This window comes from Acinonyx jubatus, chromosome B4 (genome assembly GCF_027475565.1).
Source record: "Acinonyx jubatus isolate Ajub_Pintada_27869175 chromosome B4, VMU_Ajub_asm_v1.0, whole genome shotgun sequence".
In the NCBI taxonomy this organism is placed as follows: domain Eukaryota; kingdom Metazoa; phylum Chordata; class Mammalia; order Carnivora; family Felidae; genus Acinonyx; species Acinonyx jubatus.
Window position 1 is genome coordinate 119,729,872 of NC_069387.1, and position 12,307 is coordinate 119,742,178.

A 12,307-nucleotide genomic window follows, 5' to 3' on the forward strand; every position below is an offset into this window, starting at 1 on the left:
TGTGTGTGATCTGTGTAGATACATATGTATACGGGTATATACATATGTATATGTACACAGTCATTATTATGTATATATTTTGCCACATAACGTTTTGGAATTAGCTTTCTATGGAAGTTCTTTCATAACGTGTATATCTTTCTTCTCGCAGTCTTTTCTTTCTTTATGTGGCTGCCCTATTCTTCATTCTTTTTAATGGCTGTTGTCCTCCAGACTAATTTTCTGTAGTGTTTAATGCTTTTAGATATGTCAGGTTTTATTCTGTAAGAGAATTCTTTCTTTTATAAGATCGTGTGTTGGTTTTGACTCTGCCTTTCTCTTGTTTTTGTTTTTTTTAATGCCTGCAGCACATTACTCTTCTTTGTTTTCTTCCTTCACTCTAGCTCTTTCTTTTCGTTCTTAAAAATTCTCCTCATGTATCAAACAACTTTCGTATTCCTTCCCCATCCCCTGGACACCGTTTTCTTTCTCTGTTTTCCTCAATTAAAGTGGTTCAAACGTGAAGGGATGGGCTATTTTTGTTCCCCTCTGATCTTGTTTCGTCCTGTCTTCTCTTGAAATTTCTCCTTTACTAGTTCTTCACTATTCCAAGCACGTTTTCTGTCTCCTATTTTCACTTTCTCATCAACTGTCTCTTCACTATGAAAATATCAGCACAGTGACTCCCAACCTGACCATTGGCTTAAAGAGGTATTTCTTTTTCAGTGTCCTTAAGTAATTTTTATCATCCACATGCCCTTGCAGCCACCAGGATATTTTGGCTCCCTGCTCCTTTTCCCAGATACTCCTAGAAGGGATGGGATAAGAGAGAGGAGAAGGTTCCAAGGGGTTCCACTCCCCTGCTCCTCTCCTGATAACAGGTGAAAAGGCATCATCCCAAACCAGTGGGGGTATGCCCACAACCACCCCATGAGCCAGCAACATTCCCTCCAGTCACGTGGAACGCAGGGACCCAGGCATGCTCAATTTGTTTTCTTGACTGCAGAACTTGTTGTTATGGCAACCAGAGGCTGCCTGGGAAGACAGGGCTGGCTTTATCCTGAGTGCCTTCACTCCCAGACTGTGATGATTGAACCCCATAGCAGGAGTTCTGTGTTACCTGGGTGCCTGGGAGGACCCTCCTGGCTGGGGTCGCAGGGACAGGTGAAAAGATAGACTGTTCCACTGTGTGCTGCTCCCTTATGGAGTCCGGGACCCGCTCCTCCTTTCTCTTCAGGGTCTTGCTTTGTTCCTTTCTACCTCTTGTTCCCACAGCTGGAGGTGCCCAGCCTCTTGTCTCCTCTTGTCTCCTCTTCTTCTCTGTGGCAGATGCCTCAGGACAATAACCACAGTCTGAACACAGTAGGCTGTGGATCTCCTGAGGAACTACCCACCCCCCCACCCCAATGTGTTTGGTCTCTTCCGTCACTGCTCTGAAGACAAATATCTTTGCATACTTTGCATACTTTACTAACAGAGAATGCTGACTACTGATACGATATTCTTCTGGTGTGAAAGTGGGTGTCTTTAATTAATTTTAATGACGGATTCTCAAAGGTACATCAGCAAAACAGTCTGATGAAAATGGGGAGGCTGCATATGACCTACCAGGTAAAGTATTCTATGAAAGCTTTCAAACTTTCTTACTATATGATACAGTTTCTGGGAATGTTCCATGACCAAGCATGAAGTACACCTACCACCCACACATGAAAAAGTCCTTAGAGATCAAGGGGGTGGGCAGGCATTGAGCTAATAATGTGGGATCCAAGCCTCCCCAACCAACCCTGTGGGCATAATGCATGCAAACTTTCAGAAGTTGAAATATTTGCAACCCTTGAATGCTGGGTTCAAATTCTCTTGATGTTATAGATAAAGCTACCAAAACCTTTTAAAAATATCATCATTTTTGATTGAAGTGAAAGAATTATGCCAATACCTTATAAGCCTTGTCTCCAGGGCTGTGTTTCCTGTCTGCCGTGGATATTAGCTTCTTATATTCATAAATGGAAGCATTATCAGACTCCCTATGCACATATGAGTGCCTCATAAGAAAAAAACAACCAAGATAAAACAGGGAGATTATATAACTATAAAGGTTTGTGTCTCTCATTCGTAAGAATACTATTTTCTTGTTCTTCTGAACTTTAACATATGTAGATGGCTAAATGTCATGAGTATGTCAATCCTTATGAAACTGAACTGGAGTAAAACTGCTACAAAATTCTTGGGGACAGGTACTGTGATTCAGGATACTGTAGTATCACCTCAGTATCCTGAATCATAGTGACTGTCCCCAAGAATTCAGGATACTCTAGTATCATAGTATCCTGAATAAGAGGTTTTTCAGAAATAGCAGAATCTGATTATCCTTCTTCCTGTTACTTACATTAGCCATTCTAGGCCATTTTCATTTAAATATGAAAAATGCCTACCCATGTAATGTGAGTCCATACCAAAATCATATTTCCTCCAACTGATTTAATTGTAAGTAAAATACTAGTTTGGAGTCGACCGTACCAGTTAGGATGATTTTTTTTCACTAAACACCATTTCTCCTTCTTGTCCTTTTCTTTTATGAATTTTAGCCGAGGATTGGATAGTTGCAAACACAGATCTGATCGATAAGACCAAGTTCACCATCACAGGTCTGCCTACAGATGCAAAGATCTTTGTTCGCGTGAAGGCTGTGAACGCTGCGGGCGCCAGCGAGCCCAAATACTACTCCCAGCCCATCCTGGTGAAGGAAATCATAGGTAAGTGGCAAGGCTTTCAAAATTTTGTCTCCATTTCATGTTATTTGATTTTGCTTTTTAACCCCTTTCTTTTTCAAAACCTCCTATTTTGCTGTCCCTCCTTTGATGTATTGTAAATGCCTCCTGGGAGTTAGAAATGAACAAAACAGCTCTTATTTACCAGTGTGGAGGTCAGCTCAGAGTCTGTAACTTGGAATGAGGACCAGCTAGCTAACCTCCCCAGGCTCTGAGCCGGCTCTGGCGGGGCTGCCTGTTCCCACGGAAGGAGCGTGAATGCAGAGGTGCCAACTTCAGCAACGTGGCACCAGTGGGTCTGCGAGGGCAGAGCCGTCTTCATGGTGAGATGAACGCATTATTTGCCCTTTTCAGCGTCTGACCTCCGCCCTGACGGTGCAAAAGCAATGGCGAGTAAAACCACAGGTGCCTCAGCACAGGTCAAGTCAGAGCCACGGAACCAGACTAGTTCTTTCCGTCTTCCTCACCACCTTGCACTTGGAGTTAAAATCAGACGGCCGGCTTTGCCTTGGCATGTTCTTGCTGAAGCATAAAAATTATCCATTTATTAAACCTTGGTCCTAGAGTACACATTTTTCCTACCTCTATGTGGCAGTGAAATGCAAAGTATATATAAAGACCTCACGCTGCGTGCTATAGCACAGTGGTTGTCTGTAGAAAGAGGGCTGGTACAACTGAGCCAGAGGCTGAACTAGTGACTTTTCTCACACAGTTCCATTTTACTTGAAAAAATGGCCACTTGGCAGGCATTTTTAAGAAAACAAATGGAATGAGCCTGTCACTGTGAAGAAAGCAACTTAGAGTTTTTGTTGTCAGCCTTTCAATGAAAAAATGTGAACTTTGAAGCAAAAATTGGAATTTTGGGAAACTCATATCCATCGCCATGGACTTGACAGCCCTCAACACTTAAAAACTTTTCTCATGAAAAAAAATTTTTTCTCATGAAATAGGCGGTGATGTTAACAAATATAGTTTTTATATTGAATAAAGGAATATGTCAACATTTAGAAGATCTACGTAATGTGGTGAAGTGATGTTTTCCATTAAAAACATGCATGGGTAAGATTTACATTAAAAATGTAAGATAGAGGGGCGCCTGGGTGGCTTGGTCGGTTAGACGTCCGACTTCGGCCCAGGTCATGATCTCGCGGTCCGTGAGTTCGAGCCCCGCGTCGGGCTGTGCGCTGACCGCTCAGAGCCTGGAGCCTGTTTCGATTCTGTTGTTTCCCTCTCTCTCTGACCCTCCCCTGTTCATGCTCTGTCTCTCTCTGTCTCAAAAATAAATAAACGTTAAAAAAATTTTAAAAAAACGTAAGATAGATTAGTGGATTTTAATGTAACAGAGTATGAAAAATTAATTGAAGTGGCTTCAGATTCCACGCTGCAGCTCACCTTTAAGAAATCACAATTTATCATGTTTTAGTGTAGGATCAAAAAGGAATATCCATAATTGTCTGAAAAGTTTATTAAAATATATCTCCTGTCTGTGCAAAGCCAGATTTTCTTCATTTAAATGACTTCAGCCAATACAACACATTACAACAACAGACTGAATACAGAAACAAATAGGAGACTCCAGATATCCTCTATTAAGTCAGACATTAAATAGATTTGCTAAAATATAAAATAATTCCATTAAAACATCATTTATGTTATCTTTAAATTAATAACTAGATATTTGAAAAGTTCAGTTTTAATTTCTAATATGGTAAATATTGATAAACCCACATAAGCAGAAGCTGAGAAATTGCTTTTTTGGGAAGGGTCCTTGATAATTTTTTTTCTTTTTCTAAATTTTTTTTTTTGACGTTTATTTATTTTTGAGACAGAGAGAGCATGAATGGGGGAGGGTCAGAGAGAGAGAGGGAGACACAGAATCTGAAACAGGCTCCAGGCTCTGAGCTGTCAGCACAGAGCCCGACGCGGGGCTTGAACTCACGGAACCGCGAGATCATGACCTGAGCCTAAGTCAGACGCTCAACCGACTGAGCCACCCAGGCGCCCCGGGTCCTTGATAATTTTTAAGAGTATGTTAGAAAACTGAGACCAAAACATTTGAGAGTTCCTGTTCCAGGGGAAAGAACACTGGACTGGGGGCCTGGATATCTAAGTTCTAGACCATGTCTGCCACAGACAATTGGGAGTGAGTTACAGGATGGATGGATGGATGGATGGATGGATGGATGGATGGATGCAAGAAAACATGAAGAGTGGGGCGTCTGGATGGCTCAGTCGGTTAAGCGTCCGACTTTGGCTCAGGTCACAATTTCATGGTTCAAGCCCCGTATCGGGCTCTGTGCTGACAGCTCAGAGCCTGGAGTCTGCTTTGGATTCCATGTCTCCCTCTCTCTGCCCTTCTCTCACTCATACTCTGTCTCTCTGTCCATCTCTTAAAAATAAATAAACATTAAAATTTTTTTCTAAAAAAAAGCATGAAGAGTATACATTTTTTTAGTAGATTCAGAAGCCAATCTTTTTAAGTTGAATCCTGTTTCCATCATTTATTAGCTAGTGACCTCAGATAAGAGACTTGATCTTCCTGAGCCTTAATTTGTTCATCTGCAAAATGGAGAAATAATAGTATTTGACAAGAGTGCCTGGGTGGCTTGGTCAGTTAAGTGTCTGAGTTCGGCTCAGATAACGATCTCACAGTTCATGAATTCGAGCCCCATGTCAGGTTCTGGAGCCTGCTTTGGATTCTGTGTCATCCTCTCTCTCTCTGCTCCTCCCCTGCTCACACTCTGTCTCTGTCTCAAAAATAAACAAACTTTGAAAAAAAATTTTAATAATAGTACTTGACACATCAAGAGGCTATCAGAATTAAATATATTGATCCATGTTGCTGCTTTACAGAGTGTTTGTCACATAATAAGCTCTCAATATGTGTTAGCTTTTATTATGATGATGGTTTAGTTTACTACAGAATCTGGCTGAGTCTCCTTTTCCTTATATGTAAAGTTAGGGAGTTACACGATCTCCAAATTCTCTTCCAATCCCAACAATCAGTAATCACCATCATCATCATCATCATCATCATCATCATCATCTCCTCAAATTTATTGAACACCTACTATTCTCAACCATTAATTCTCACAACAATTGTACAAATTAGGTGCTTTCATCATCCTGATTTTATGGAACAGGTGTCTGAAACCAGAACTACCATGTATCAGATCCAGGACTCAAACTCAGATCTCTAACTCAGAAGTTCATGCTTCTAAGTAGAGCATAGGACTTAAGCCTGACTCCAGGTTCTTTTTTTTTTTTTTTTTTTTTTTTTTTGAGAGAGAGGACACAAGTGAGCAAGAGGCAGAGAGAGAGAGAGAGAATGAATCCCATGAGGGGCAGAGAGAGAGAGAGAGAGAGAGAGCGAGCAGCATGGCTCACCCAAAGCGGGGTTCATGTTCACCTGAAGTGGGGCTTGAGTTCACCTGAAGTAAGGCTCGAGCTCACGCATTGCAGGACTCAAACTCTCGAACTGTGAGATAATGACCTGAGCCAAAATCAAGAGTCAGATGCTGAATCGACTGAGCCACCCACCCAGGTGTCCCAAGGCTAACTCCAGGTTCTAATCCTGGCTGGGTCACCAAGGGCACATTACTCAACCTCCTATCCTCCTGTTTCTTTATCATAAAGTAAAACAGTACCTATCCTACAAGGTGGCCTTGAGGTTTAAATTAGTCCCTTCATCAAAAGTGTTTAGTCCAGTGTCTGCCACATACTAAGCCCTCAAGTGCTGGCACCTGTCTCATCCCTGTGAACCTATGAGCCTTTGACTTCCTGCTTCTGATGGGTTTGCAACAACATGCTCTAGTATCTTTATGGTGTTTAATTAATGAACATTAATACATAGTGGGCTAGGGCCACCTATTATGTACCTCATAGCCACATGGGGAGAAAGTTACTATCCAATTCCAACAGAACTACCTAAATAACAAGTGCTAGGTACTAAAACTTTGTTTTGTTTTTTTCTGGTGAGAAAAGGTGGGCACTCCTATCAGCTAATGTGGTGCCTATGGATCTTTTGTGGAATGTTCATTGCAGGACGCATTTGCTGTCAGAAACTGAAAAATATATATAAAATCCTAAGAGAAAACTTGGTGTTTTTCTATAAAGTTGTTTTAGACTTATAATGACTGTAAAAATAGGAAGTTGCTATAAAATCAAGGATGTCAAGGATAAGTTCTGTTGAGTCAGACTGTGAAAATATCTCTGCTTGAAGAAAGCATTTAGAACTAAAATTACCATACATAATCTTTTAATGGCACATCTAAGATTTTACTGTAGAGACATCAGCACAAGAATATCCCAGTGACTCTCATGCCAGCATGCTTATGTAAGCCTATTTCCAGTGTACTCTACTGATCGCAAAATTATGCTGTTCTGCCCTCACTCAGAGCCTCCGAAGATTCGCATCCCAAGGCACCTGAAGCAAACCTATATCCGCAGAGTTGGAGAAGCTGTCAATCTGGTTATACCTTTCCAGGTAATAATTCAGGGGCACTTATTTTCTCTTTCCAGTGCTGGGGTGTTTAAGAAGTAGAGACAGGTACTCTAGCACTTAAATTCATCATGACCCAGGACTTCCTCAGAGGAAAAGTAGATAAATAATGCAAGAGATCTGGGGAGTGATTAAACAATCTCGTGCTTGTTGAGAAATCTATCAAACTGATAGATTTTCATTCTGCATGAGATAAATGACACCTAGCTTGGACTGGTCTGAAGACAGGGACTACAGTGGGGCAGAGAGGAAACACCAAGGAGATACCAAAACAAGAAATGCTTGAAGATTCTTTCTGGTCCTATATATCCATAAAACTAGTCTTCATTTTAAGTGAAGCTCTTGGAGTAATATTCAGGAAAACATCATGTGCTTACTTCCCATGGTTACCCGAAACCAAAGGAAGAGGGATAACTGAATGTTGAAATCTTGATGCCACTAACTGAAAGATGCAAACACTGTTAAATCATGGCTCCAGCAAAAGATTCTGTTGTTTACAAGATTGACCAAGCCTCACCTATAATAATCAGTTTTGGTCTCATAAACACACACACACACACACACACACACACACACACACACACACACACTGTACCACCACCCCATTACTTGTCTGACTCCTTTTAGACCCCTAGACAGCACTATTCAATGGAACTTTCTGTGATGGTGGAAATATTTCACAGGTTCAATGTCCAATATGGTAGCCATGAGCCAAATGTGGCCATTGAACACTTGAAATGTGAAACTTGGAACCAGCGCAACTGGGAAGATTAATTTTTAGTTTTCCTTAATTTTAATTTGCTTTAGTTTAAACAGCCTTGTAGTTGTTACATCAGACAGCAAGACTTTAGAATTAGAATTTAGGTCTCTGCACACATTTGAACACACACACAGCTCATTCAGACCCGGGCTCCCATGACAAGCAAGCTAAAAGACAGCCAATTCCAGCACCAGCACCTGGGGCCTGCAGCTCGAAGAAGTGATTACCTTCTACATAAAGTGTGCGAAATCAAAACGAAAGCCAAGGAGGACATGAGTATAAACAGGGCAGGGGAGGAAGGAGGTGGCTTGACAAGGTTCCTCCCACTTCTCTCCCCACACAGCCTCAAATAAAACCAGGAGTTGGCACTAGGCAGGCACGTGGGCTGGAGTGGGGCTGCTGAATCTGGGCTGCAAAATCTCCAGTTTTTGTACCATGTCTACTGCTAATGCTAATCCCAATTCCCACATCTTGGGAGTCTGTGTGTCTAACTTCTGACTGGGTCTGGGGGGAGGAAAGACCATGAGAACAGGGACCTCACAGGTATGGCATCCCAGAGGCTGCTCAGCTGCCAGGAAGCAGGCAATGAGACCATTGTGTCATGTTCATCTATTTGCGGAACCTCAAGAGTTCTCATGAACATCTCGTTTGATCTTAAGAAATACCTTGTGAGGCAAGAAGGGCAGATTTCCTTACCACCACTTGACAGAAGAAACTGATGTTCAGAGAAGTTAGGTGACTTGCCCAAGGTCACACGAGTAAATGGCACTTTCAAGAGCAGAGTCCATGTCTGTGGACACTTCCTCCAGTGCCGTTTTTTTTTTTTTTACACTGCATATATTATCGGAAAACTCTGTTTTTTGTTTCCCCAGTAGTGAAAGCAAATTGTACATTTACAGAAGTGAAACCTGGAACTGTTTTTCCTTATCTTTAACAGTATTGTTCTCCACTTCCCATGTGTAAGTCTAAGCACCCCGACCATTCTTCAAGCTCTGTAGGCAGGGGTTTGATGTGGGTCTCTCACATTTTTTATCATAACCTATCAACAAGCCATGTTAGGAGTCCAAAGGAAGGCTATGCCTTACCTGACTGAATTAATCTTTGGCTCCTGTCTGCAGGGTGAGCCTGGGTCTTTGGAAATCCTAGGAAGTTCCTTTGCAATATAAACCAAAACATGTATTCTTGAATTAGATTATAATCCCCCAAAACTTTCTGTTAAAGCATAGTTTTGACAGCTAGAAAGAGCAGAGAGAGAATTGTAGACAAGTCTGAAATGAGTGGCACGATGCTGTGGAAATAATATCATGTACATTTAGATAATAATAAAGCACGTATGTAGTGTGCAGAAGCTTTAGGAACTTCAGTCTTGGGGCACCTGGGTGGCTCAGTCAGTTAAGCGTCCAACTTGGGCTCAGGTCATGATCTCACAGGTCGTGAGTTCAAGCCCCGCATCAGGCTCTGTGCTGACAGCTCAGAGCCTGGAGGCTGCTTCAGATTCTGTGTCTCCCTTTCTCTGCACCTCCCTTGCTTGTGCTTTCTCTCTGTCAAAAACAAATAAACATTAAAAAAGAAATTGGAAAAAAATAATACTAAAAGTACTTCAGTCTTTATAACTATTCTGTGAGATAGGTACTGTCATTGTTCTCATTTTACAGTTTGGGAAATTGAGGCAGAGAGAGTTTAAATAACTTGCCCAAGGTCACACAGCTATTAAGAGGTAGAGTCAGCATCCAAATACAGATTCCAGGGCCCATGTTCTTAACCATTATGCTATGTTATACAGGTTTTGGAGCTAGAGAGACCTGGAGGTAAGACCTGGTTCCAGCACTTAAGTCACAAGGCCTTAGGCAAGTCACTTAATTCCTTTATCCAAAAAGTGAGGATAATGACATTTATTATCTTGATGGGAAGATGAAAGGAAATAGTAAACCTCATGTATCTAATGTAGTGCCTTGCACACAGAATGCAACCAACAGGCAATGTGAGTATTACTGTTTCTGCCATAGTCGCTGACCACCAGGCTGTCTCCAACCTTGCCGAAAATGGGATCAGCAACTGTCATTTTTTGTAACACTGAAAAAAAATCTTGAAACCATCTGTTTTCCCTCCCCCTCTACTTTTTCCTGTCTTTCTCTTTAGGGAAAACCAAGGCCAGAATTAACTTGGAAGAAAGATGGTGCAGAAATTGATAAGAATCAAATAAACATTCGCAACTCTGAGACTGATACAATCATATTTATCAGAAAAGCAGAAAGGAGCCACTCTGGGAAATATGATCTGCAAGTCAAAGTGGAAAAATTTGTGGAAACGGCTTCAATCGATATCCAGATCGTTGGTAGGTTTGGAAGAATGTTCTATCAAAGCAGTATTTGTACTAATTGTCCTTGTCATTAAGGCAAGAGTAAGAATTTGTGTTAGAATGGCTTTCCATAAAATTCTTTTTTTAGAATTAAAATTACATTGGTAAAATGTGTATTTCAAAATACCTTTTTTCTTACTAGAAAAACTAATCATGGAGACTTAGGGCATATATGTTAAAGAAAATTAATATATGTACTTTTTAGTGCAAACCATCTGTACCGCTTCATAATCCAGTTCTCTCTTATTCTGTTTCTCAACTCCTTGATGATGAAACTATTTCCTGTTTTGAGTTCTGGCATAAAAAACAAAGCAGATTCTAAACATAGTTTAACATGTTTCTTACCACACCTAAATTTTTCAACTAATACAGTTTTAATGGAGAGGGAAGAGTTTTTTTAAATGTAAGGAAGATGTACCTAAATAGTTAAACACCTAATTGGTTATTCCTACAGGGCTAGATACTCATTCTCCTGTCCAAATAAATGAATAAATAAGTGTAGGTCTTACTTCTGTCCAGAGTTAGGGTAATAGAGGGAGGATGTCTCACAGATAGGCCCCTCTCACTTGAACTGTTCTGTAATTTTTGCAATGCGAAGAAATGCATCTAAGAGCATAGCTACAGAAGACTTGTTTCCAGTCCAGTCATTTTTATTATTATATTTCAGCAAATTTGCTGAAACTAGGAGTTTCTCACTAAAGGAGAAACTTCCTGTTGGCTGAAATTTCACGCCCTTTAAGCTAAGTACTGTCTTCCTACTGGCTAACCGTTCTTGATTTCTGTTAAGTTGAGGGGAGTGCTGAGGCTACCCTGTGCCCTTGGATCTGGCTGGGCTCCATTCTAATGGGAACCCCCATGGAAGCCCCACTCTAATGGGAGCCTCCAGGTCTGGAAGAGCACCTTCCCTCTGAAACACACAGAAGGACTTCTCTTTTCCACTTTGCCACGTAGTTACTTTAACAGGTAGTTCTAAGTGCCCAGGACATTGCTTGCACACTCAAAGTGTTCAATAAATAATGATTATTATTCTAGTTATTTTATTCGTTCCAAATTTAACATTGGCAGAGAGATAAAATAAGTTTTCTTCATGCACGTTAAAGGCACCTTTTGGGTACAGCAAAGGAACCCACTCACAGGCTGTGGCCTCCGTGCCGCGCACCAAAAGCCAGAGCTGCTTGGCCCAGATGGGCTCTAAGATTTGGAGCCCAGGGTCAGCTTACATTTCCCATTAGGCAGTGTAACCTTGTGATTCATTGCCAGTAGCCTGCTCTTGGAGTGAAGGTTGATGAGGTTTAAAATTTCATTTAAATTTTCCTTTCAAAATCCTTGTCTTTCCATGAAGATAAAAGTCAAGAGTTTCCAGATGAGCTTAGCTGGAGTGCATTCCACTCTCCTAAAGTTTAAGAATGGTGAAAGAAATGTGGGTAGAAATGCAGGGAAGGAAGGGCATTTTAAAATATCTTCCTACAATGAAGTACAGCAGTCCTGTTTATTGATGGAGACAGGTTCCCAGACGTCTGAAACTGTGAGTAGTACCAAACCCTATATATGCTGTTTTGTCCTATACGTACATACCTATGATAAAATTCAATTTATAAATTAGGTACAGTAAGATTAACAAAAGTAACTAACAATAAAACAGAACAAGTACAACCATGTACCGTAATAAAAGTTAATCTCTCTCACAAAATATCTCACTGTACTGTACTCACCCTTCTTCTGATGATGTGAGATGATAAAATGCCTACATGGTGACATGAAGTAAGGTGAATGATGCAGGCGTTGTGACGTAGCATTAGGTTACCACTGACTTTCTGACACTATATCAGAAGGAGGAGCATCTGCTTCCGGATCTTGGTTGCCTGGGGTAATGGAAACCTCTGAAAGCAAAACAGCCATTAAGGTGGGGGACCACTGCATATGTTGGGAGGGAAAAT

At 41.1% G+C, this 12,307-nt stretch overlaps 1 protein-coding gene across 9 annotated transcripts in view; it reads left to right on the plus strand.

Moving 5' to 3' along the window:
• MYBPC1 (myosin binding protein C1) overlaps positions 1 to 12,307 on the plus strand; it is an 86,219-nt gene that overhangs the window by 62,282 nt on the left and 11,630 nt on the right. For 6 of the 9 annotated variants that reach the window (XM_053226662.1, XM_027070317.2, XM_053226658.1 and 3 more), the window contains 4 exons: positions 1,537 to 1,590; positions 2,568 to 2,735; positions 7,148 to 7,236; positions 10,151 to 10,346. In XM_053226662.1, the coding sequence (XP_053082637.1) occupies positions 1,537 to 1,590; positions 2,568 to 2,735; positions 7,148 to 7,236; positions 10,151 to 10,346 (507 nt within the window). The remainder of the gene's footprint in view (positions 1 to 1,536; positions 1,591 to 2,567; positions 2,736 to 7,147; positions 7,237 to 10,150; positions 10,347 to 12,307) is intronic. The other 3 variants (XM_053226659.1, XM_053226663.1, XM_053226661.1) reach the window with 1 other exon arrangement.